The sequence below is a fragment of the Herpailurus yagouaroundi genome, unplaced genomic scaffold, assembly GCF_014898765.1.
Source record: "Herpailurus yagouaroundi ecotype Mexico unplaced genomic scaffold, PumYag 141, whole genome shotgun sequence".
In the NCBI taxonomy this organism is placed as follows: Eukaryota; Metazoa; Chordata; class Mammalia; order Carnivora; family Felidae; genus Herpailurus; species Herpailurus yagouaroundi.
Window position 1 is genome coordinate 73,537,478 of NW_024412396.1, and position 26,154 is coordinate 73,563,631.

General features: G+C 46.7%; 1 protein-coding gene across 15 annotated transcripts in view; it reads right to left on the reverse strand.

Annotated features, from left to right (window-relative positions):
* MOK (MOK protein kinase) overlaps nucleotides 1–26,154 on the reverse strand; it is a 71,950-nt gene that overhangs the window by 32,375 nt on the left and 13,421 nt on the right. For 7 of the 15 annotated variants that reach the window (XM_040478273.1, XM_040478272.1, XM_040478270.1 and 4 more), the window contains exons 2-3: nucleotides 2,199–2,288; nucleotides 576–646 (exon numbers count right to left, since the gene is read on the reverse strand). In XM_040478273.1, the coding sequence (XP_040334207.1) occupies nucleotides 576–646; nucleotides 2,199–2,288 (161 nt within the window). Of the gene's footprint in view, nucleotides 1–575; nucleotides 647–2,198; nucleotides 3,899–14,667; nucleotides 14,783–26,154 lie in introns of those variants that run through there. The other 8 variants (XM_040478278.1, XM_040478279.1, XM_040478283.1 and 5 more) reach the window with 8 other exon arrangements.

Sequence of the window (26,154 nt, forward strand, 5' to 3'; positions counted from 1 at the left end):
TTTCTGTGCTTTCTCAGGGACAGCTACGAGGCTCATTTGTCCTGACACCTAACGCAACTGTGCAGTCAGACCCCCAGGGATATTTGCTGAATGTGGGCCAACATCCGCCTCCCCTATCAGCCTCCCAAACCAGCCCTGACTGAGGCCGGCTCGGGCGCTGTGCTTTCCCGAACGGAGCTCTGCCGTTCAGGGGAAAGTGAATAAATGAGCATCCTGTAACGCGGGAGAAAGACTTTATAAGGATCTGAATAGAAGGTGGTCGTCTCTGGGCTGAGGGAGGATCTTGGGGGACAAGCCTTGCCTTATGTTGAGCAGAGCCACCAGAGTGACCTTTGGAGCGGCACAGCGCCCCCTGCAGGGACCTGAGGTGAGGAAGGCCTGAGCACCCGTGTCACCTGCCAGCCTGGACCTAGATGGCTTTACTTGTCACTGACCGCCCTGTGTTGAGGAGACGAGACTGACAGAAGAATACCTCCCAAGAGGTGACTGAGGATTTTGAGAACTGAAACAAAGTACACGTGAACGACAGGCTTTAGAAGAAGATCTTAGGTTAGCTTGCAAATTATTCTACGTACCTCGGATTAGCTCATAAATATTCATGTCCATAAGTTCACATATTAGTGCAAGAGAACCAGATTTTCTGTCACTGAAGAAGAAATCAGGCTTTTAAAAATGTTTTTCTTGTCTTAATCAGAAACTATCATCAAACATTTAATTCATTTGTGCACATTTCTGGTAAACATAAAGCTCTCCCACCTCAAAGCCTGGGCCATAGTGACTGAAACAGAAGTTGCGATTTTCAGTCAATTATTTCAGTCAATTAATTTAAAATTAATTTAAAACAACAGTAAAAATAAAATAAAATATAATAAACTAACAGTAAAATCCCACTTTAAGCAAACATTCTAAATGCTTCCCCCCTTTTTAATGAGATGTGTCTTAAAAATATAGAACTAACTACTGGCAGAAAGGAGAAAGGAGGTCGAGTCGGCCACGCAAAACAGAGGAGAAAGAATTTAGTTCATGCTCCATGACTGCAAATTTATTTAGTTCTAACTTACCTAGATTCTTCCTTGTACCTGGGATAAATTATGATGGGGAGACAAAAATCCACAAACCAGTCAGGGGAAAAGGGAGGAAGACGGGTCACCCCAAGCCCAGGTGGGGTCCAGGCCTTGCACGGGGTGGGGACCGAGGCCTCCGGCCGGGCTGCCAGCTTCTCTGGAGCTGACACTGCCCTGTTTGAAGGCCCCTGAGCCCTCGGCAGAGGAGCACGTGTCACTCCAGACCCTACTAGTCAGGTCGCCTCCAGAGGGGCTGCCCGGAGGGGGGCGCGCACGCAGGCCCGGAGAGTGCCCAGGACGCGGCGTGCAGTGGGCGGTGTCGTGACCAGTGCGCACTGCGGGCTCCAGGCCAGGAGGCCACGCGGCTATGACAAGACATTCTACTGCGAGTTTCAAACTGCTCTCTTCCCTGATGAAAACCCACTGCACTTCGTCAGAGACCCTAGTGTTCCGGCTGGTTTTAAAGCGGCCTGGAGCACCGTGGAGAGCTTCACGGAGCGTGCGCCTTCTCAGGGGGCACAGAAAGGCAAGTTCCAGAACCCTGGTCCGAGTTCCCGGCTCAGAGTCCAGAAGGGCAGTGCGGAACTGCCAGCACCCGCAGGTGAGGTGTGCCCTGCCTTCCTGATGGGTAGGTGAGCCTCACGTAAGGAGACTAATCTATAATTAGAACACAAGTGACAAGTCCCCCAAATTACAGCAACCATAGTAAGGTGGGGGGGGGGGGGTCACACTACCTGACACGGTGCAGACATGACAGCCGGCAGGGACAATCCCTGACACATGACAATCCCTGATGTAGGACCACAGTGCTTTCCCACTTGCCCATAACTCACACTCAAGGCCTCAGAGGCACAGGCCACTGCCTACAAGGAAGCCTCACTGAGCTACGGGAGAGGAACCGTTTGAATTCTGTCCACTTTTATGATAGGGAATCACCTAAACGAAGGTATTTCCGCATTAGGAATCAGACACACATTTGTCCACGTAAATACGTGACTTAAGATAAAATGAGAATCATTACTCCCTGAGCTACAAAGCAAATATTTCAAATGTCTACCACAGTTTTCTTCCTTAAAAAGAGATCTGATCATTGTCATCAAATGCAGATCATTGTAAAGCCCCAGGAATACTTACAAAACCACTTCGTGCAACGTGAGGATGTTCGGGTGTGGGTTCAGGCGCCTCAGTGCTTGTATCTCCCGTAGACTGTTCACTTGCTCGATACTATTGCGTGGGTAAAAATAAATAACTAATTCATAATTCAAGTCAGCCTCAGATTAGGGTTATTCAATCATTATTTGTTACCCATGATCACAACTGAGAACCTCACACATATTTCAAGCAAGTTCATCGACTCATTATTTCTCCCGCCAGCAGGTGACGTTCAACATGTCTCGTTCTGCATCATCTGATAAAAATCAAGGTTCTTACGGCTTTGGACATTTATTCAAATTTTCCCATCGAAGCTCCTGAAAGAATACCTTAGTGGTTTCTTTTATAATTAGTAAACATGGAAACAAACATTAGAATTTCCTATTAATCAGTTTATGGGAACTAACCAATTGAGCAACAGAAATACCCCCTGAAAATACCCATCTCAAATTTCCATGAACACGCTAATCTTCCTTATCTTTCATCAAAGCTGTACATTTTCTCACTTTCGTTCAGCTGGCGGCTGGCGTTCCCTCGGCAGGTGTGACTTACCTACCGCCAGCTCTTCTTTACGAAGACGGGTCTGCCAGACGCCGTTTACATCCCAAACCTCGCCGATGTGAGTGGGACGGAAGCAGATGGGGATGGGCTGGCTGTCACCACACTCCAGAGACCGCTTCCAAGAGATAACCCCCCTTGGACGGGCCCACGGTCACGGTCGTGGTCGTGGTCACGTCCAATCAAATGACTAGATCCACCAAGAGACTTCCATGGCCTCGGCTCTGAAAGGAACTAACTGTGGGAATAGTCTTCTTCTTTTGAACTGCCAAAACTCTGTTCTGCCAACTTTTAATATACAGTGTAAAGCTCAGCATTTTGTCTGGTTCTTCAAAGGGCAGTTATACCCAATAGTGTATTATTACTGTCTTAAATCAGTGTGAATATGTTAAGTCTCGTGCCAGCCAACAAATGGGAGCCTGGTATATGAGAAAAGCCTGAATAGTCTGAGTGTAAGGATGTTTCTGACTACAAGTTTTAGACTCTTTTTCATTTACTTTCCCCTGGTGCTTCCCTCACACCCAGGACGACATATGCCAAATGTTAGCAACTTGTGCATCAGTCAACAACCAACCAGAAAAGACAGAGCCCACCGTGCTGGAACAAGGTCCTACGGAGGGGGCCCCTGTTGAACCAGGTACTAACCTTTTAGCTCTGGGGAGAGGAGAGGTCTGGGGAGTGCCGGCCAAGGGCCAGGTGTAGGGTGGAGGTGGGAAGGGTCAGCACTCAAGAGGCTCAGGATAGCCGGTTACTACCCAGAATAGGAGTCTTTCGCTGTTCTCGTGACCACCGTGTTCGGCCTGGCGTGTGCAGAGACCAGATCATGACGCTCTCCACTCACTCTGTCAGCTTAGTGCCTACCCCACCACCTGCTCCTCGCCAGCATCACGGCCTCCCCTAGATGCCTTTAGAACAATGCTTCCCAAATATGTCCCATAGAACATTCTTCCTCTAGAAAATGCTTTTTCAAGAAACTTCACGCTAAGAAAGTTTGAGATAGACCCACTCCAGCTCCTTTTGGAAAGCCATGAACTACTGCTGATTTTACTGTTGAAAAGTTTTCAAAAACCCTACAAATGGGGGCGCCTGGGAGGCTCAGTCGGTTTGTGTTCGACTTCGGCTCAGGTCACGATCTCGCGGTTTGTAAGGTCGAGCCCCGCGTCGGGCTCTGTGCTGACAGCTCGGAGCCTGGCACCTGCTTCGGTTTCTGTGTCTCCCTCTCTCTCTGCCCCTCCCCCACTCATGCTTGCTCACTCTCTCTCTCTCTCTCTCTCTCTCTCAAAAATAAATATACATTAAAAAATCCCATAGAAGTTTACCTTTATTGAAACCAACATTTCCCAAACTTTTTTGCCCTAGGATCACTTCTTACAAACTATCTAGTCACCAACCCTTAGAACGAGGGTTCCAGAGAACACACCGCTCCAGACCATCCTTTGAGTGGCATGACAGGAATACCTTTTTTCCTTCGGACAGGGGAGGTGAACAAAGATACCAATCAGGCAATAGGAAGAAAGAAAGATCAAGTGAAACACTCTTGTGGGGGCACATGGGCAACCGATGGAAGAGCCTCTTTTAATCCGTCTCCCTGGGTCTGCACTGGAGGAGACCACTGAGCCCCTCTTCGAGGTCCCGCACCTTGTGGGGGGGTCTCCTGACTCAGGGCTAGGTTGCTGGAGACCCCACCTCTACCCGGTGCCTGTGCCTGTCATGCCTCTACCCCTGGCATGCCGTAGGTCAGTGGCTCTCATGGGGGAGGGACCTTGCCCCCCAGGGGATGTTTGACAATGTCTGGGACGCTATTAGCTGTCACAGGTTCTGTAACATACTGTTCCATTTGGCATTCAGTGGCAGCAGCTGGGGTTGATGCTCAGTATCCCACAGGGCCCAGGACAGGCCCCACAATAAGTAATAACCTGGGTCTGAATGTCAGCAGTACCAAGGCTGGGAAACCCTGCCTTGGTGGAAAAAAGAGCAAGAGACCAGTGGAGCCGGCAACAGCTCTGATTTCCGAACACCCTATAGGAAAAAAATAAGTTTTCCGAACTGGAGGGTCAAACAGCCTGGTCATTGAGACGAACAAGTATCCACTCTGCTCAGCTTTAATATGAAAACCTGTTATCATACCCTGAAACACATTATTGTTTATTGCAGACATAATTCTTTCGTGTCTCCACAGACATTTCTCTCAGAAATAATGAACTAATACATTTAAAAGGATATTTTCATCTAAGTATCACTAGCTTTGTTCAAATAACATTTTATTAAATTTTATTGGGGGGAGGGGGGGAAAAGGGGGGGGGGGGAGAGAGAGGGGGGGGAGAGAGAGAGAGAGAGAGAGAGAGAGAGAGAATATCTCAAGCAGGCTCCACACTCAGAGCAGAGCCCAACACAGGGCTTGATCCCACGATCCTGGGACCATGGCCTGAGCTGAAATCAAGAGTCAGACACTCAACTGACTGAGCCACCCAGGTGCCCCAACAATATTTCGTTTTAATAAAATACAAATAAACCCTGTTCTTTTAAAAATCATGAAAAATATCTAACAACTGGAATTAACCACTTTTCTGCGCCTTGAAGTTGCTTCGAATTTTGTGGTCAGGTGACATTCAGGGTTTTGTTCGTTTTCACTGTCCTGCTGGAGACCGAAGCGATCATGGAACTGGACACAGAGGAGCGCAGGCAGCCTCTGCTCCAAAAGGAAGAGACAAGATCCCCCGTACGTGCGTTTTTCCGCAACTGGAAAAATTATATTACCGGGTCCAAGTCTTTAAAGAATAAAAAATATTAATTTTGCAATGTCAACACTTCATTTTATTGGAAGGGTTTTACAGAAAAGTTTATCTAACCAATCCAGTCTGCAGGAAGAAAGTCCCTAAGCTGAAGGGGAAGAAGTGGGTATATTAATATTAGACAAACTAGACTTAAAAACAAAGATTACTTAATTTTTTTTAGCGTTTATTTTTGAGACAGAGAGAGACAGAGCATGAATGGGGGAGGGGCAGAGAGAGAGGGAGACACAGAATCGGAAGCAGGCTCCAGGCTCTGAGCCGTCAGCACAGAGCCGGATGTGGGGCTCGAACTCACGAACCACGAGATCATGACCTGGGCTGAAGTCGGACGCTTCACCGAATGAGTCACCCAGGTGCCCCTAAATAAAGATTATTACTATCTATAATGCTTTCATAGTGATGGGACAACACATCAAAAAGGCATGACAGTTACAAACGTGTGTGTGCTAAGTAAGAAAGCTTCAATACACAAGTGAAAACTGACAGAAGAAAGAAGAAAGGGTTGGAAGTTTCCATACTCTCTATACAACTGAGACACAACTGAATGACACAACAGTCATTCAGAAAACCAGTAAAGAGATCCAAGATCCTAACAGCACTGTTAACCACCTTGACCTAACGAGCTTTTACATAACACCTATTACTTAACACCTGGAGCTAGAATATGCTCTCCACTCAGATGAATATCTGGACCCAAAGATAAATCTCGATAAATTTCCAAATACGAAGACTTCCAGAACATGTTGTTCTCTGACTACAATGGGCGTAAATTAGAAATCAATGATAGTAAGTTAGCTAGAAAAATCCCAAACACCTGCAAATTAAGCAACACACTTGTAAATAAACCACGGGTAAAGAAGAAATCACAAGGGAAGTTAGAAAACATTTAAGCCAAGCAACAAGAAAGCACGACATATCAAAATGTATAGGATGCAGGAAAACAGGGCTTAGAAGTGTATTTATGGCTTTAAATGCTTATGTTGGAAAGGAAGAAATAGTTACAAACCAATTATCTAAGTTTTCACCTTTAGACAGCAGAATAAGAACACTAAATTAAACCAAAGTAGAAGAAAAGCAATAATGGAAGAACAGAAATCAATGGCACAGAAAACAAACAAACAACAGAGGAAATTAACAACGATTCTTTGAAAAGATTCATAAAACTGATAAACCCCTGGCAAGACCAATGGAGGAAAAAATGACATAAAACACCAACACTGCCAACCGATATCAGGAGTGAAAGAGACGGTATGACTACAGTTAGATGTTAAAAAGCCAAAAGGGGGTAACACGAACAACTGTATGCCAAGAAGTATGACAACTTAAATAGACAAAGTCCTTGAGAAACACAATTACCAAATGTGACACAAACCTGAAAACCAAAATAGCCGCGTGTTTCCCAAAGAAATGGAATTTGTTAGCAAGGGCCTCCTCACGGCTGACGGAAGTGCTCTTAGATGGGATCGTGGCGGCAGCTGGACACCCGCATAAATTTCCTAAACTGCTCCTACCATGGGTGGATTTGATGAAATGTAAATTACATCTCAATGGAGCTTTAAAAAAACCTACGAGGACCCTGTATCATTTGGCATCGTTCTGATTCTTCAACATCCCACGGTGCGTACCATGACGCCCCACCCGGCCCCACTCCTTCGTTCCGTTTCCAGCTCGTCGCCACTACAAGTGACGCTGTGACCAACGTTATGGGGCCGGGGTGGGGGGGGAGGGGGGGCCTCCCCACGAAGAAACCTTCTAGGCCCAGAGATTTCACAGGTGAATGATTTCAAATGTTTAGGAAAGAAATACTCTGACACGTTTCGCGAAAGAAAGTACACGAATGGCCGATAAGCACACGAGTCAGCATTCTTCGCCACCGGCTGTCAGGGAAGAGCAAACTAACCACAGGAAGAGGCCACGGCGCTCACCAGGACGGCTACAACTTAACACGGACGCCGCCGCACGCTGGTGGGGGTACAGAGCACCTGGAACTCTCCTTCCCTGCTGGTGGGGATGCAAACAGGTGTGATCACTTCGAGAAAAGGCTTGGCAGATTCTTTTAAACATACACCCACCCTCTGATCCAGAGATGCTGTTCTAGGCGATTGCCTAAGGGAGAATGAAGACACACATCCCAGGCCGGCTTGTGCATGAGTTCTCACGGCAGCTTTACCACCAGCAGCCCCAAACCAAAACGACAGCAAAGCCCGTCACCGGGACAACGGACACGCAGAGGGTGCTGAGGTCACAGTGCGTGCGGCTCAGCCGTAAAAAGGTATCGACAGTGCGTGCAACAGTGCAGATGAACCTCCGAGAGTCCACGCTGACCTGACAGAGCTGGTCTCGGGACCACATTCAAGATCCCATTTAATACGAATTTCTACAAGAGGACAAAGGAAAAAACCCACAATAGTGGCAGCCTGGGATGGGGGTGGAGAACTGTCACAAAGGAGCTTCCTAGGTGACAGAAGTGTTCTATCTCTTAATTACACGAGAACATCTGTTTTCCAGAGTATTAGACAGTAAAGAAATGTGCGTTGTAATGGATGCAAACTTTGCCTTTCAAGAAAAAGCCCCATATGCTAACAAGCAAGTGGGGAAGGACCGGGTAAACGTGCACACGAATCAAAATCACAGGCCCGTTGATTCCGGCTGCTGGGTACCTGGGGCTCATCACACTGTTCCGTTTACTTTGTTAAGATTTTCTATGATTATATTATTAACTAAAAGCTCTTAAAGTGACTCATGGATTGCTTGCCTTTGCCTTTATTTATAACCTCACAAAGCAGACTTTATTTTGGTAAAAGTAATTTGAAGACCAGGCAGTGATGGGACTTGAGAAAAACCACGTACTAAGTCAAGACCGGACGGCCGCACGGCATTCCGCCGCGGTCAAGAGCCCTGGAGAGAACGCAGGCCTTGGCCCTGCACAGACCCGGGTCCCACGCTGGGCCCTACTGCTGGCCAGCTGGGTAACACCGGGCAGGTGAGAGAACTCGGCTCTCCAGCCGCGCTTCCCTCGTCTGAAAGAAGGCAACAACAGCATCTTTCTCGCAGGGCTGCCGCGAGGATTAAATGCCGCACGTCCACAGCTCACCCAGGGCTGGGCATGGCGCCAGACACGTGGTGACCAGCCGCTGTCCTCTTCATCACGATTGCCATTAGCACCCCACTTCGGTTTTCAGAAGGTTTCAAGCCCCGCTCACCCGCACTGTCGTATGGCAGGTTGGTCGACGGCTGGATCGCAGCACCAGCACTGTGCGGGGTGCCCACCTGCCTCAGGTCAACCCTCGCGAGGCTCCCGTGAGGTTGAGCCCGGGGAGGCATCTACCTGGTAGCTACAAAGCAACTGAGGCACCGAGGGAGAGAGGAACCGTCCCAGGTCACAGAACTAACAGTGGAAGAGCTGTTCTACCTTCAGAGCCTGGGCCCTGACCCTGTGCTGACCACGAGTAGCACGTATGTGTCAGTCTTACTCCTTCAGGATACAAAGCAAGAGCCTACACAGTTCGAGATGGAATTTCTTTTTAAAAGAGACTCATTCCATTTCTTTACAGTGTTTCTATGCGCAGAATACAGAGTACGATCGTAGCAAAAAGAAAAAGAAAAAGAAAAAGAAAGTGGAGGTGGGGGTGGGGGTGGGGGGTGGGGGAGGGCTCTAATGACCTGTTGTGCTTGTGAGTGCAGGTGGGGACCACTGGGAAGACAGACCAAAACAGGGATCGGGAGGCCTGGGCCGCGCCGCAGGCCTCCGGCCAGTAACTCGCTATCCCCGAACCGAGGCTTTGAGTGACTCTGGAGGAAAACCGTCCTCATGAGCCGAAAGGACCCTTCCTGCCACAGCACTAAAGAACCGGCTTGTGTGACCTTACCTGCACTTCACACTAGCCACTATTAATGCAAACGCTGTCCGTTTCTATTTCAGTAAGAGGGAAAGGAAACTAAAGGAAGTAAAACTTGGAAGAGGTGGGAGTCAGCAGCTCCAAATACCAGCCTCACTCTGCCCGTGTGACTCAGCGTGATTTTCCTGTTACCGCTTCTCGTTTCTCATGCCACCCACACGACTGTGCAAGGTGACTTTGAGGATTTACTTAGACAGTGATACGTGAGCAGAAATGGATTTTAAAGAACCTAAAATTATTCTTCAACTGAATAAGATTAAACTGTTTAATAATGGTGATAGATATTCCAGAACTCCAAAAGCTAGAAATATGATTTTCATGGTTAAAAAACAGAAGAACAACATTAAACTTGTGGACCGAGTATCAGCAACCCTGGAACATCCAACAAATTATTAGCAATCTCCTTCCTAGAAATGACCCCAAAAGCAGTTGTCTTTCTTCTAGAAACTATGGAGTCATTTCTTCCTATAACTCAGAAATAAGAATGGAGGGAGCTTAGGAACAATATGAGTCATTCCAGGTCACTTATGGTTATTTTTGTTTGATTTTTTGCTTCATTTTTTAAATGTTTTATTTTACTTTTGAGAGGGAAACAGAGCGTGAGCGAGGGAGGGGCAGAGAGAGAGGGAGACACAGAATCCGAAGCAGGTTCCAGGCTCTGGGCTGTCAGCATAGATCCTGATGTGGGGCTCGAACCCATGAACTGTGAGATCACGACCTGAGCCAAAGTTGGAAGCTCAACCCACCGAGCCACCCAGGTGCCCCATAATCATTTTATCAAGTTTATTTATTTGTTTTGAGAGAGAGAGAAAGAGAGAGTGCACGTGCAAGTGGGGGAAGGACAGAGAGGGAGAGAACCCCAAGCAGGCTTCGTGTTCAGCGACGAGCCCAACGTAGGACTCAGTCCCATGAAGCGTGAGATCATGACCTGAGCCAATATCAAGTCGGATGCTTAACTGACAGAGCCACCTGGGCTTCCTCAAATCATTTTAGACTAACAAGGGTTATCAAGATAGTACAGCTCTCTATTGCAACCCAGCTTCTTTTCATGTTAACACCTTACACAACATTTATCGAAACTAAAAAATTAACATTGGTACAATTCTATTAATTAGACACTTTATTTGGATTTCCCCAGTTTCCCCGGGAATGTCTTTTTCTCTCCCAGGGTGAAGGATACCTCATTGCAATTAAGATGTCATGTTCCCTTATTCACCCTCCAGTCTGTGACGGTTCGTGTCTTTGTTTTTCATTACCTTCACAGTTTCAAGGAGTAGCAAGCAGGTATTCTGCAGAGTGCCCCTTAATTTGGGCTGGGCTGATATATTCTCGTAAGTAAGCGGAGATTATGGATCTTCAGGAAAGAACACGATGGAGGTGATATGTGTGCTTTTTCAATCCCATTGTATCAGGAAGTACATGACATCTATATGGCTTATTACTGATGGTGTTAATCATTTAGTGAAGGTGGTATCTTCCGGGTTTTTCATTGTAAAGTTACTAACTTTCCCTTCCTATTTTCTATACTTTAGGAACAAGTGCAGCCCACACTCAAAGGCAAGGAGAGTAAGCCCCACCTCCTGAAGGAAGGGATATCAAATAACGTATGGACATATGCTAGAACCGCCACATTAATTAATAGTTAGGGGGAACCACTGGAGGCTCTGCAGAAACCCTGTTCTCTTCCAAGCTTCACCTACTAATTTCAGGGTTCCTCAGTTTATCTTGCCTGTAGAAATTACCACTGTTATTCTAATGAGGATTTTCTATTTCCCTCATTCCTTCTATATTTATTGACTGGAATCCTTCTATAAAGAATTGTCCCCTCATCCCAATTTATTTATTCACTCATTTATTTATCGGTATGGACTCATGCTTACCCGACAAGATAGATGAGAGGGTGGAGAGAGAAAAAGAGAGATGTGTGTACATACGGATCATACACGCACATACTAGGTCTGTCTGCTGAGTCTAGAGGGACTGACTTCCCAGTAGGAATGAGCACCCCTGGTGCCAAGATCTCGTTTTCTAAATACCTTTCTCCAATGAAAGGAACCAGGGCTCCTTGGAGAAATGGATGGTTCTAGGGGAGGAAAAATACAAGATGAGCCTTCAGGATCTGAAGAAAAGATAAAAAGGATGGGGCATGTCAAAAGAACATAGGCGCCAACCTGAAGGAGCTCCCCAGAGCCGCAGCTGGAAGAATCTAAGCAGGAACAATTATTAGATAAATAATGACAGTATTGGATTGTAATCTCCTATAGGTTTGAACCTATGTATCAAGAGCAAATCAGAACTCACGTGAATAAACCCAGAGTCCACTTCCTCTTAGGTCTGGATTACACAGGCTGGCAGATACCTATCAAAACTAGCCTGAGACTCTATCACGGATTCCGTACATCAAACAGCGACAAAATACCACTAGCCGGAGTAAATGTACTTCCTTTTAGGTAAAGCCAATATGTGAAATTGTTATTTATACAACAGAAACTAAAGCCTGTTCCCCAGGTCATGACCTCATGGTTCGTGCGATCGAGCCCCGTCAGGGTCTGTGCTGACAGTGTGGAGCCTGCTTGGGATTCGCTGACTCCCTCTCTCTCTGCCCCTTCCCCGCTCATGCTTCCGCACCCTCCCTTTCAAAATAAATAAATATTTAAAAAAATAATACACTAAAGCCTGTTCGTAATCCCCTATACATACACAAACTTTACAGAAAGTAACTCCGGGGTGCCTGGTTGGCTCGGTCAGTGGAGCATAGGACTCTTGATCTTGGGTTTGTGAGTTCAAGCCCCACATTAAGTGTAAAGATTACTAAACAAACAAATAAGTAAAACAAAACAAAATTTAAAAAGTAACACTGACTCAGTGGTATTGTATTAAAAAACCTTTACTTTTATGAGTTTTTAAAAGAACAATATATGTTCCAATCAACCACTTTAATTTTCTTAATTTTTTTAAATGTTTTATTTACTTTTGAGAGAGCGCAAGTGGGGGAGGGGCAGAGAGAGAGGGAGACAGAGGATCCAAAGCGGGCTCCGTGCTGACAGCAGCGAGCCCGACGTGGAGCTCGAACTCACCAACCGTGAGATCGTGACCCGAGCCGAAGTCGGGCACTCAACCGACTGAGCCACCCAGGTGCCCCATCAACCACTTTTAAAGTTAAGACAAAGAGCATTAATTGTTTCTGAAATCCAACAAATGACCGCACATACAGTAAGGAAGGCTACCATCTATCGAACATTTGCCGTGTGCCCCTGCTTTGCTCCCAACTTTCCCTTCATTCCCTCATTTAGTCGTCAAGCACCTCACGACAAGGAAGCCAAGGTTCAGTGGATGAGGCCCTCGGTGTGCCAGGGACCTGGTAGGTGGTGGATCCGGACTGCGCTTCACCGCCAGGAAACCACGTCCCTGTTCTTTGATGCAACCTTTCTACGATGCGTTACAGAGATCTCTCGACTCTCCTGAAGGCACACCCGTGACGGGGTGTGATTCCTCTTGACGGCCAGCTCGGCAGAGTAAGCAGGCCAGCACGTCACCCCGACGCAGCAACGGTCGCAGGAAGGCCTCAGGTCAGCAGGCTGTCTGTCTGGTCCACGTTTCACATCTACCTCCTCACAAGACAGGGGCGAGCGAGCCCTGTTGCAAGTACACATCCACCCCGAGCCTGACAGCGGAACCCGATGGGGACTCCAGGCCTCTCCTAAGGTGCACGTGTCACGTCCCGCGGCTCAAAGTCCTTTCTCTGCTACTCTGTGTTTGTGGCATCTCTGAAAGCTGGCTGTTTAAGGAAGTCTGCTCTTTACATATGGGATAATCAGTACGCTGCACGTCAAATTCCCATCACGAGTCGTTCACAGGTAAAGACGGAGTAGGGAAAAGATCAAGAGACCCAGAGGATGCAGAACACACAGAGGAAGGGCTGGAGACCCAGTGACTTCAGAGTCTCAACAGCGGCGGGTAAATGACCGCACGCTTCGGGCAGGGGAGAAGGAGGAGTTTGGTTTCGTAAGATCTGGATTCAAATATGCCTCTGCCCACCTAGTGACCTAGAGTGACAGCTGTCAAGCTACTTCCGATCTCTAAGCACCTCTCCTCGTGTGCTCGCAAACCAGGGACGGTCCCACACGCCCCGTGCGGATGTCGTGAAGATCACAATACTGTTCTCAGACCTTCTGACATGGCGAACTGCCCTGTACTCCTTTCTGATCTGAGAAGTAATTTTTTATGCCAAGAGTTCGAAATCAAGGTCGATACCCTGAAACACTTCAGAAGGCTCTGTGTCAATGTGGGGGAAGGACTCTTTTTTTACATCTTGCTTTTATTTATTTAAAAAAATTTTTAATGTTTTTATATTTGTTTTTAGGGCAGAGAGAGAGCATGAGCAGGGGAGGGGCAGACACAGAATCTGAAACAGGCTCCAGGCTCGGAGCCGTCAGCACAGAGCCCGACATGGGGCTCGAGCTCACGGACTGCGAGATCATGACCTGGGCCGAAGTTGGACGTGCAACCGACTGAGCCACCCAGGCGCCGCTTTTCAACTTGCTTTTAATATTTAGAGACTTCGATTCCTTTGATATATTAAAAAAAAAAAAAAAGGCTGAGCTTCGAACCTCTTCACTGAAAGTTTCACAGCTGCAGTGAGGCCGGCATCGGCTTCACTGTCCCAACAGAGCTTCCTAATCACACCTGGCGTCTGACCCGTTAGAAGCTGCAAACTTGAGGGATTCGAGAGACCGCTCTGAGGGCAAAGCCACAGCAGCCCCCCAAGTGATGAACCCAGAACAAGCCAGCTCCCCTCTCCACGAACAGCAATGGATCAGTGTCAGGGAACAGAGTTCCCCAACCCGATCTGGAAATTGTTTCTCAATAGGTTAACGAACTCAGGACTAATCAAACCACAAGTGCCTCTACGATGTCGAGACAGGTTTCATCTATAAAAGTCCAACATACGACTTTCAGGAACACAGAGGCTGTTGAAAGTGAGGCACGCTTTTACAGTTTAAATATTCTGTGACCCCTGGTCACTGGTGTTACAGCAAGGCCGGACACGAATAAAACCTAGTGTCACAAACCTCAAGTTAGCCCGTAATCCTCTGCCCAAAGAAAGCTGATCGTCTCTTAACCTGTCACTGCGCGAGTACCAGCCCCCCACTGCGGAGCCCAGAGCTGTATTTAGTCTTAAACAGGTCTCTGACCGCCTACCTTTCAAAGCGCCGTTTCATTTGCTTACACGCGTAGTAGCTTCCGTCTCTCAGGCTTTGCAGCTTCGTAACTTCGGAAAACGTTCCCTCTCCTATTTTGCCAATTGCTTTATAGTCTACAAATAAAAAGAATCACACAAAGAAAACGTATTTATGCATGTATTGTGCACTCAACTTCCAGACGGCGGTCTTTTTTCTTTTTAACCCACACGACAACCCGACACCGACAGGCTGAGCACGGTTCTTTCATGGTGTCCAGCGCTCAGTGCTCCCCTCGGTTCCAGGGAAGCCGGCAGGGGTGGGGACTGGAGACGACGACCAAGAGGTGCAAACGTCCAGTTAGGAGATAAACAGGTGCCAGGGATGGAACATGTGACACGATCACTGACTACGGCCAACACTGCCGTCCGCCACACAGGAGAGTCGTTAAGAGATTAGGTCCGGAGAGTCCTGGTCACAAGGAGAAAGCTGTTTCCCTTTCTCTTTTTATTGTATCTATACGAGAAGATGGATATTAGCTGAACTCATCACGGTAGTCATTTCACAACATCCGTAAATCAAACCACTGTGCTGTGCCATTAAGCTGTGTGCCAATTCTTTCTCAATAAAACGGGGGATGAGAATAAACAGGATTTTCTCATGCTGAGAAACAAAAAAGAAGCTAGGCTACGTGTGGGCCCCGAGTACCACTGCCCCTGTACTCTGGAGCCCGTGGCGAGACACCGGGCCACCCTGCAAGAACCGGACGGACAGACAGACAGACAGCCAGAGCAGCGGAGGTGGGCTCTCCAGCAGGTGCACCTGGGCACGGGTGCGGGCGGGCTCTGGGCAGCCTCCGAGCATCCTCCTGAAAATCAGCCTCCCAGCCCACAGGAGGCCCAGCTGATCTGCGGCGCAGCCTGATTTCCTGAAATCTGACAGCAGCTTCCCGGGCCCGGTCCGGCCGCCCCCTGCCACCCGCCATCACCTCGGCACAGCCTCTGATGCACTATGTAAAATCTCACAGCATCTGAAAGACCCAGAACAGTTTCTGTTTTCCTGGCTGAACTCTGACAGACGCAGAAATAAGGATCCTGAGATGAGGTGCTGCTGGGAACAAAAATCTGAAAACGAAATGCAGTCCGGCGGCAGGCAGCAGGCTGGGGCGCTGGAGAGCCTGGCGCCAGAGCAGGGTCCCCCGGGCCCGCAGGCCTCTGGAAGGTGGAAGGGGCAGGGCTGTGGGCTGTGTTGGATACCACTGACCGCCTGAGCACATTCCTTCCAGACAACAATGAGCTCAGGAGAGAAACGCTACCTTTCAAGAAGCAATGGAAGGAATGAGAAAAACCCAGAAAGGAAAAGTCTAACTGGGATGAAAAGCTTCTGCAGCCCAAATAATAGGAGAATAACAGTGTACAGCCATGTTGAGACTGCCCGGCCACACGAATGGTTCTTCCTTGCGCTGACATCTCAGCCGGGCCCTGGTTTCAGAGAGCCTCGAGGGAGGTCCCGGAGACGGAGGCAGAGATGCAGAAAGTGGGGCCAAGAAGAAATAGGGCAAGCTTTGGAACTACGTCTCGCAAAGAGCCTTCAGTGTGGAGCTGACCGGAAGCAAACAGACCAGAAACCTATTCAACAGACCTGGGCCAAAAGAAGCCTGTCTGTCCCCTCTGGGTCCCAAACCTACCCAAGCACAGAGCAGGCTTTTAAAACAGCACAACTCTTGGGGCGCCTGGGTGGCGCAGTCGGTTAAGCGTCCGACTTCAGCCAGGTCACGATCTCGCGGTCTGTGAGTTCGAGCCCCGCGTCGGGCTCTGGGCTGATGGCTCAGAGCTTGGAGCCTGTTTCCAATTCTGTGTCTCCCTCTCTCTCTGCCCCTCCCCCGTTCATGCTCTGTCTCTCTCTGTCCCAAAAATAAATAAACGTTGAAAAAAAAAATTAAAAAAAAAAAAATAAAACAGCACAACTCCAAAGAAGGCCATCCTCAGTGCCTCTCTTCGTAATGCCTGTGTGAATTCTGGTTTGTTCAAAACCAACAACAAAAGACGCTCTTTTTTTTTAGAAGTGGTGTTCTTCAGAAATTATGCGTTTACAAAGGAAAAAAGTCCTTACTTGTTAACAAGAAATACTGTAGTGTTGCCAGGTGAAATGGGAAGAGGCCTGGGATTACTTTAAAATGCTCCTGGAAAAAAAAGTGGGGGGTGCTGGGGTGGCTCAGGGCTCAGTCGGTTAAGCGTCCCACTTGTGATCTCGGGGTCATGAGTTCAAGCCCCACATTGGGCTCACGATGGGCACGGAATCTACTTTAAAAAAAAAAAAAAAAAAGAAACATGGGGGGCGCCTGGGTGGCTCAGCCGGTTAAGCATTCAACTTTGGCTCAGGTCACGATCTCATGGTTCACGAGTTTGAGCCCCCCATTGGGCTCTGTGCTGTTGGCTTCGGATCCTCTGTCTCCCTCTCTCTGCCCTTCCCCTGCTCGTGCGCGCACTCTCTCCCCTCTGAAAAATAAACGTTAAAAAATTTTTTAAAAGGAAAATGCTCCTACACATTCCCATTTGCCACTGCTGCAAATGTACACTGGGATGGTCATTCGGAGTGCAATTTGACAACATGTATTAAATCCGTATGACATTCATACCCTTTGACACAGCAATTGCTACTGTAGAACTTACCCTGGAAGAAATACTTGTTCAAGTACGTATGTATCCGAGGATGTTAGTTCAACATTATTTCACAGGGAAAAACTGATGCCCCCCAATGTAGAACTAGGTAACTTACGTGTGGTTTATCCATACAACGGAATAGATTGAAAAGAATGACACAGATGATTTCCTTAAAGACAATACACTTAATGGCTCTCTCTCTCAGGGGAAAGGTTACAAGTGTCTCACTAAGTTAGATATTTTCCATAATGAGAGCACCATTTTATTAAAAAGCAATAATAAAACTAAAAGTTCCAGAAAAAAAAAAAAGTGGTGGGGGTAACAACAGCAAAATGTTATCACTGTTGAAACTAGGGTGACAGATACACATGAGGGTTCACTATATTATTTCCTCTACTTCTGGCATGCTTGAAATTTTCCATAATAAAAAGTGAGAATAAAAAAACAAAGGGGCGCCCGGTGGTTCAGTTGGTTGAGTGTCCGACTCCTGATTTCGGCTCAGGTCATGATCCCAGGGTCGTGAGATCGAGCCCCAAGTGGGGCTCTGCACCGAGCGTGAAGCCTGCTTGAGATTCTCTCTTTCTCCCCTGTGCCCCTCTCCCCCGCTCATGGGCTCTCTCGAAATAAACAAATGAGATAAAATTAAAAAATAAAAAAGTGAAAACAGGAGTGCCTGGCTGGCTCAGTCAGTGGAGCAAGCGACTCTTGATCTCTGGGCTGTGGGTTCGAGCACTGCATTGAATGTAGAGATTATTAAAAAAAAATAAAATCTAAAAAAAAAAAAGTATAAAAGAGGACGTGGTGGTCGCTGCAGTGGTGGCACAAAGAGAGTCGGGAGGGGGAAGGAAGGAAAAAGAAGACCTCCCCCATGTGACCTGGCAGGTTCATGCCCCTGACTAGCCAGGACAGAAATGATCCCCGGAAACCTCAGCAGATAAAGATGATGGAAAAGCCCCCAGGAAAGACTCCCAACGGGGAACACCCACACAGGACTTCGCATGAACAGGAAACACAACTTTCTTATGTAAAGCCCCTGAGATTTGGGGGTTTTTATTTATCCGTGACAGCACCTAGTAAGTATTGCCCTAACATACTTGATATATAAATATCACGATTTATAAAACAAAGAGAACAACAGACTCTTGAGAATTTGTATTTGCGAGATTTCACCTTAAAAAATCATCTCTTTGGAGCATCTGGCCGGCCTAGTCAGTGGAGCCTGCAACTCTTGATCTCGGGGTAGTGAGTTCAAGCCCCACGTTGGGTGTAGAGACTACTTTTTATTTATTTTTTTTTTTAATTTATTTTTTTTTTTAATTTATTTTTGGGACAGAGAGAGACAGAGCATGAACAGGGGAGGGGCAGAGAGAAAGGGAGACACAGAATCGGAAACAGGCTCCAGGCTCCAAGCCATCAGCCCAGAGCCTGACGCGGGGCTCGAACTCACGGACCGCGAGATCGTGACCTGGCTGAAGTCAGACGCTTAACCGACTGCGCCACCCAGGCGCCCCTAGAGACTACTTTTTTAAAAAATCACCTTTTAAATAAATATTCAATGACTTTAGTTACAAAAATTCAACCTACACCGAATTTTCAGAACAAGTTCGTATCTGTCTGAGATTTTACCTACTCATAAGTTACGAAGTTAGCCTGTGACTGTCACAAATGCTGGCAAAAGACACAGCTTTTGGGGTCAGAGACAAAGGACCTTATGACTCATGGTGCAACGAGGCAGGGGAGCATCAGAATATTTACATTGGTTTCCCTGCCCCGAAGTCTTCTCATGGTGGTGACCTGATGGGCCCAGAGGACAGACACCTGCACAGCAATGGGCTGCTTTACAGGAGAGGACCCCAGGGCCAATGGCCAAGCACTTTTTTTCTTTTTTAATTTATTTATTTTGAGAGAGGGAGGGAGGGAGAGAGAGAAAGAGAGAGAGAGAGAGAGAGAGAACAAGCAGGGAAGGGACAGAGAGAAGGAGAGAAAGAGGGAGGGAGAGAATCCCAAGCAGCCCCCATGCTGGCAGCACAGAGCCCGATGCAGGGCTCGAACTCACAAACTGTGAGACCATGACCTGAGTGAAATCAAGAGTCGGACACTCAACCGACTGAGCCCCCCAGGCGCCCCTGGCCCAGCACTTTTTGAACAAGCAGACATAGGATGGATAAGTCTTGCAAGAACTTTTGGGAAGCTCAGGGAGCTGGCAAACTGTTTTCCCTCACTGTTCATTAGAGTGTTATAAACAACTGGTTTTACTGATACACAGTATCTGGTGTGGTATTATTCCTACGTATAATTATTCATATATATGTAATATTGATTTTAATGCTACTTTTCTTTTTTTTTTTTTTCAACATTTATTTATTTTTGGGACAGAGAGAGACAGAGCATGAACGGGGGAGGGGCAGAGAGAGAGGGAGACACAGAATCGGAAACAGGCTCCAGGCTCTGAGCCATCAGCCCAGAGCCTGACGCGGGGCTCGAACTCACGGACCGCGAGATCGTGACCTGGCTGAAGTCGGACGCTCAACCGACTGCGCCACCCAGGCGCCCCGTTAATGCTACTTTTCAATCTTATTCCAAATATTAATTTCAGTGTACATTTTCAAATATCTTAGCTTCAGGTCATGCAAAATGAGAAAATCCTATTTGTAATTACATAGTTGCAGAAATTGGAAAAAATGCCTTTCCCCAAGAACGGCATCTAACCATGTTATTCCCATTCAAACTACCATATACTGCACGGTAGTTAACAGCCACGGGAAGAAATAAGAACCTAGAACTACTGTGCGTATGTTAGACGGTCAACAACTCCTGAAGGGAATGACCGAAGAAACAGCTGTGAAAGCTTCTCACAAAAATTTATTTTCCAAAGATGATTTCTAGGAAAGGAGATACAAAGCACGAAGAGTACGTAGTGAGTTGAATGGTGGACCCCGAAAGACACGCCCTCATCCTAACCCCTGCCATCCCCGACTGTTACCTCAGTAACAGGAAAGTCTCTGCAGGTGTAATTAAGTTAAGGGTCTTGACATGGGAACATCCTGGATATCCACATGGACCTTGAATCCAATGGCAAGTGTACTTGTAAGAGACACACAGAGAGAGCAGAATGGTGGTTGCCAGGCACTGGAGGGAGGGAGAAACAGGGAATTGTGACTCAATGGGTACAGAGTCAGAGTCATGCAAGATAAAAAAGTTCTGGAGATTGTTGTATAACAATGGGTGCACAGTTTGCAGTACCATAAACGTAAAAGTGTGTTAAGAAAGTAGAGCTCATGTCGTTGTTTTTACCACAATAAAAAAAAGAGAGAGAGAGAGAGATACACACATAGACACAAAAGGGGAGGCCATGTGAAGACGGAGCCCGAGCTCTGGAAGCTGCTGGAAGCTGCCAGAAGGGGCCAGGAAGGACCCGCCCCTGCAGCCTCCCGAGGAAGCACAGTCCTGCCGACACCTTGATTTCAGACTTCTGGCTCCAGAACTGGGAGAGAAGACATTCCTGCTGGATTGAAGCCACCCAACTGGCAGCAATTTGTTGCGGCAGCCCCAGAGTACACAGGTGAGGTGAAACTGATATTTTTTCAATCTAAGGAAAACGTTTTTTTCCATTAAAGAAAAGACATTTTCTAAGCATAACAATGTAAGCGGTCACTCTGAAGAGACGCATATATTTGACTACATAAAAACGTAAAACCTGAAGAAGTGCTCTTTTTAATGGTTAAATGAATTACGAAAAAGCCACACGCAGGAATGTTACACAGCAGACACAACAGGAGTGAGGTAGCTCTGTAGCTTGTGATGGGAAGAACCTTTGGAGATAGAGTATCAACGAAAAGACAGATTATGGAACAACACGTCAACTGTGTTAACGTTTGCAAAAAAAAAAAAAACAGAATGAAAGAAAGGGCAGTATTCGCACGGTGCCAGCAGAATGGCTCCCCAACAGTGTCCGTGGCCCTGGAACCTGTGAATGTCCGTCTGCGTGGCAGGAGGGAGTTCCGGTTGCGGGAGGAGGGGCGCCGGGCGGGGGAGGGGGCTCATCCGCCGAGCGTCTGGCTCTCGGTTTCGGCCCAGGTCATGATCTCACGGTTCTCGGGATCGATCCCACGTTGGGCTCTGTGCTGACAGAGTGGCGCCTACTTGGGATTCTCTCTCTCCCTCTCTCTGCCCCTCTCTCACCTGTGTGTGTGCGCGTGCGCACTCTCTCTCTCAAAATAAATAAACTTTAACAAAAATTTTAAAGATTGCAGAAGGAATTGTTAAGGTTGCCAGTGAGCTGACCTTAAGGAAAGGTTCCTAAACTTCTCAGGTGGGCCCAATGTAGTCACAAGCGCAGTGAGCTGAAGGAGGCACAGGGGACAGAGTCAGACTAGAAGCTGTGACAGTGCTGACTTTGAAGAGGTGGAAGAGGTGACGAGCTGAGGAAGACAGGTGGTCTCTAGAAGCTAGAAAAGGCCAGGAAACGGGTGCTCCTTCAGAGCCTCCAGAAGCTTGATTTTAGTTCAGTGAGACTCACTTCAGACTTCCGGCCTCCAGACCCTCATAAATTTGTGTTGTTTTAAGCCACTGAGTTTGTGATAGTTTGTTACAGCAGCAATGAAAACCTAAACACACAGACATATTTATGCTCACCTATACATAGAAGGAACTAGAAGGAACATAAGAAAGTGCCAAGTGGTGACCTCACAGGGGAGGAAGTCTAGACGGCTGGAGGATAGGAGGAGAAAGGAGACTCACCTTTCACCATAGAACCACCTACGCTTTTTACATTATACTTTTTATTTGTATTCTGCTTGTAAAAATAATTCAAGGGATAATGCTGTATTTTCCTCATGGTTCCTTTAAGGACGATAGATTATGAAATTAAAAACCAAGCATTGGGGCACCTGGGTAGCGCAGTCGGTTAAGCGTCCGACTTCAGCCAGGTCACGATCTCGCGGTCCGGGAGTTCGAGCCCCGCGTCGGGCTCTGGGCTGGTGGCTCGGAGCCTGGAGCCTGTTTCCGATTCTGTGTCTCCCTCTCTCTCTGCCCCTCCCCCGTTCATGCTCTGTCTCTCTCTGTCCCAAAAATAAATAAACGTTGAAAAAAAAATTAAAAAAAAAAACACCAAGCATTTATTTAATACACTCTTAAAGCAAATGGCAATCCATGAAATAAAAATTTACAAGAAAATTCAAAATAACAGAACATAAGATGCCATTCCACACCCATTAGAATGGCTAGAATCAAAAAGTAAGATAATGACGAGCGTTGGTATGGACGTGGAGAAGGGAGAGCTCTGATACGTTGCTGGTGGCAACATCAAATGGTGCAGCCGCCATGGAGGACAGTTCAGCACTGTGGAAAACAGGCTGGCAATTCTTTAAGGTGTTACACAGTTACCCCACGACCCAGCAATTCTACTTCTAGGTACACACTCAAGAGAAATGGACAATTAGGTCCAAATAATAACCTATACGCAAATGTCCACGGAAGCCTTGTTCGTAATAGCCAAAGACGCAAGCGACTCGTATGTCCGTCGGCTAAAGAACAGATACACAAAATATGGTCTATCCACACAGTGGAATATTATTCAGCCACAGAAAGGCGCCACATCCTGCCACAAGCTACATCATGGATGAACCTAGAAAACGATATAAGAGAAGCCAGACACAAAAGGCCATTTACATGAAGTGGCCAGAATACACAAATCCACAGACACAGGGTACAGATTTGGGTGGGGGATGAAAATGTTTTAGCAGATTATTATGATGGGTGTTGCACAACTCAGTAAAAAACAAAAAACCTAAAATCACCGAACTGTACATATTATTTTTTTTTTAACATTTATTTATTTTCGAGAGAGTGAGAGCACATAAGCACATGCGTGCACACAAGAGGGACAGAGAGAGGCGGACAGAGGATCTGAAGCAGGCTCTGTGCTGACAGCAGAGAGCCCAATGCAGGGCTTGAACTCGTGATCTGTGAAATCGTGACTTGAGTTAGAGTTGGACGCTTAACCAACTGCGCCACCCAGGCATCCCTGAATTGTACACTTTAAATGTGTGAACTTTATAGTATGTATTTTATATCTCAATAAAAATGTTAAAACAAATCCGTGGCATTAGAAGTCAGAACAGCGGTTACCCTTGGGAGGCGGTGTGACTGGAATGGACCCAAGGGCGCTCTCAGGATCCTGGTAATGCTGTTTCTGATCTTGGCACAGGTTACATGGGCATGTTCACTTCATATATGTAAGTGGATCCACACAGTTCAAACCTGTGTAGTTCAAGGGTCAACTTGGTCCTGGCATTATATTACACCAAGGCAGAAACAAACAAACAACAGCAAAAATAAAGAAAGCTTCGGGCAACGGACTATTATTATTTTAGTATTAAGACTATTCCATTAGTAGATAAGGAAATCTGCACATGAAAAGCCAACGTGCAGCAAAAGACCATGACAGAAGCCAAGTCTCACAACTGGCCTGCATTACAAGAAAGAAAAGGGTGGGCCACCAGACCACAAAGAGCCTCCCTGCATAACAGCAGGGAGAAATACCTGAGGATATTGTCTTTAGACTAGCATTTTCCAAACGGAGTTCCACAAAACACTAGTACCTCTCAAATCCTAATGGGTATTCCATAAAAGAAGGTTTCATGAGCAATGATAGTTAGGAAATGCGGGGTTAAATAAGGAGAACCATGTTTGACTGCAGGATTCCTTGAATACGTGGGGAGTCTCCAGGGTAAGGAAGGTCAGTGGGGAGGGGTGGTGGGGTGCATAACCAGGTTTATGTCCAAAGCATGGCAGTTAACACCCCCAAGGCTGCTCAAGATCCCCAAACTGAAGATCTGTAAACTAAGTTATTAGAATTCCTTTTGTCCAAGTCTTCCTTGAACAAAAACACTAACTGATCTAGCTCCCAGCAAGGCAGGATTTCAAAACCATTCTGCCAGTTTTTACAGTTCTTCCCACTGCCCTTCTAAGAGAAGTTGGCTAAAGAAAGGGGACAGGGGCACCTGGCTGGCTCAGTCAGTAGAGCATGTGACTCTTTTTTTTTTTTTTTTAATTTTTTTTTTTTCAACATTTATTTATTTTTGGGACAGAGAGAGACAGAGCATGAACGGGGGAGGGGCAGAGAGAGAGGGAGACACAGAATCGGAAACAGGCTCCAGGCTCTGAGCCATCAGCCCAGAGCCCGACGCGGGGCTCGAACTCACGGACCGCGAGATCGTGACCTGGCTGAAGTCGGACGCTTAACCGACTGCGCCACCCAGGCGCCCCAATAGAGCATGTGACTCTTGACCTTAGGGTTGTGAGTTCGAGCCCCACATTGGGTGTGGAGCCTACTTAAAAAAAAAAAAAAAAAAAGACAGGGGACTGTCCCCAGTGGAGTCTTCAGGACAGAGGTGTCAGATTCCTCCCAACAAAAAACAGAAGCTGTAACTTGCTGGACAGCCACAGCTTAACTAAACCCCAGAGCCCCTCTGAAACAGGGACCTGCCCACGAAGTCCTGGAACCAGACAAAAAAGTATCTCCTGAGAAGCTGTTCAAAGCAAACTGACCCAAATACAGACCCTGTAAGCTTACCTCTACTGTGTCCAAGTTTGGAACTTTATATAAACAATTTGACAAATCTCTTGAGGAGCCTCCAAACTTTGTGGTAAAATTCAACCAGTCTGATCCTTTCATTGAGTAATACGTCCTTCTGCCTGCAGGAAGAGCCCATCCTGACCTACCTCACCCCACTTTTACCAGTCAAGGAACAGGTGCTGCTTAAGAACACAAATCTTTCTCTTAGACAGACTAGGCCATAACGCCCATAAATTTCCCTAAAAGTAAACACAGTCTATTATTGGGCAGAAAAGAATTCACATGGCAGGCCTACAATTACTCTCCTCAGAAAGGTTTGCTTGCCCTGCAGAGCAAAGGAAACAATCAACAACGAAAAGGCAATGTACAGAACGGGTTGAAGATACTTGCAAATGACACATCCAATAATGGGTTAACATCCAAAATATATAAAGGACTTATAAAATTCAATACCCAAAACACAAATAATTCAATTTAAAAGTGGGCAGAAGACGGGTGCCTGGGTGGCTCAGTTGGCTAAGCATCTGACTCTTGATTTCGGCTCAGGTCATGATCTCACCATTTGTGAGTTGGAGCCCCGCATCCAGCTCTGTGCTGACAGTGTGGGGCCTGCCTGGGAATCTCTGTCTACCTCTCTTTGCCCCTCCCTGCCCTTCTCTTTCTTAAAAATAAATAAATATTTTAAAAAGTAAAAACAAAAATGGGCAGAAGACATGAACACTTTGCCAAAGAAGACATACAGATGGCCAACAGACACATGAAAAGATGCTCATCATCGTTCATCACCAGGGAAATACCAATCAAAGCCACAATGAGACCTCACTTTACACGTGGCAGAATGGTTAAACTCAACAACACAAGAAACAACAGGTGTTGGAGATGTGGAGAAAAAGGAACCCTCCTGCACTGTTGGTGGGAAGGCAAACTGGTACAGCCACTCTAGAAAACAGTGTGGAGGTTCCTCAAAAAGTTAAAAATAGAGCTACCCTACGATCCAGCAATCACACTATTGAGTGTTCACCCAAAGAATACAAAAACACAAATTTAAAAGGAAGGGAGCCTGGGTGGCTCAGATGGCTAAGCGTCCGAGTCTTGATTTCAGCTCAGGTCATGATCTCATGGCTTTGCACTGTGTACCCTGCTTAGGATACTGTCTCCCTCTCTGCCTCTCTTCTGATCTCTCTCTCTCTGTCAAAAATAAACATTTAAAATAAATAAATAAATAAATAAATAAATAAATAAATAAATAAATAAATAAATAAATAAA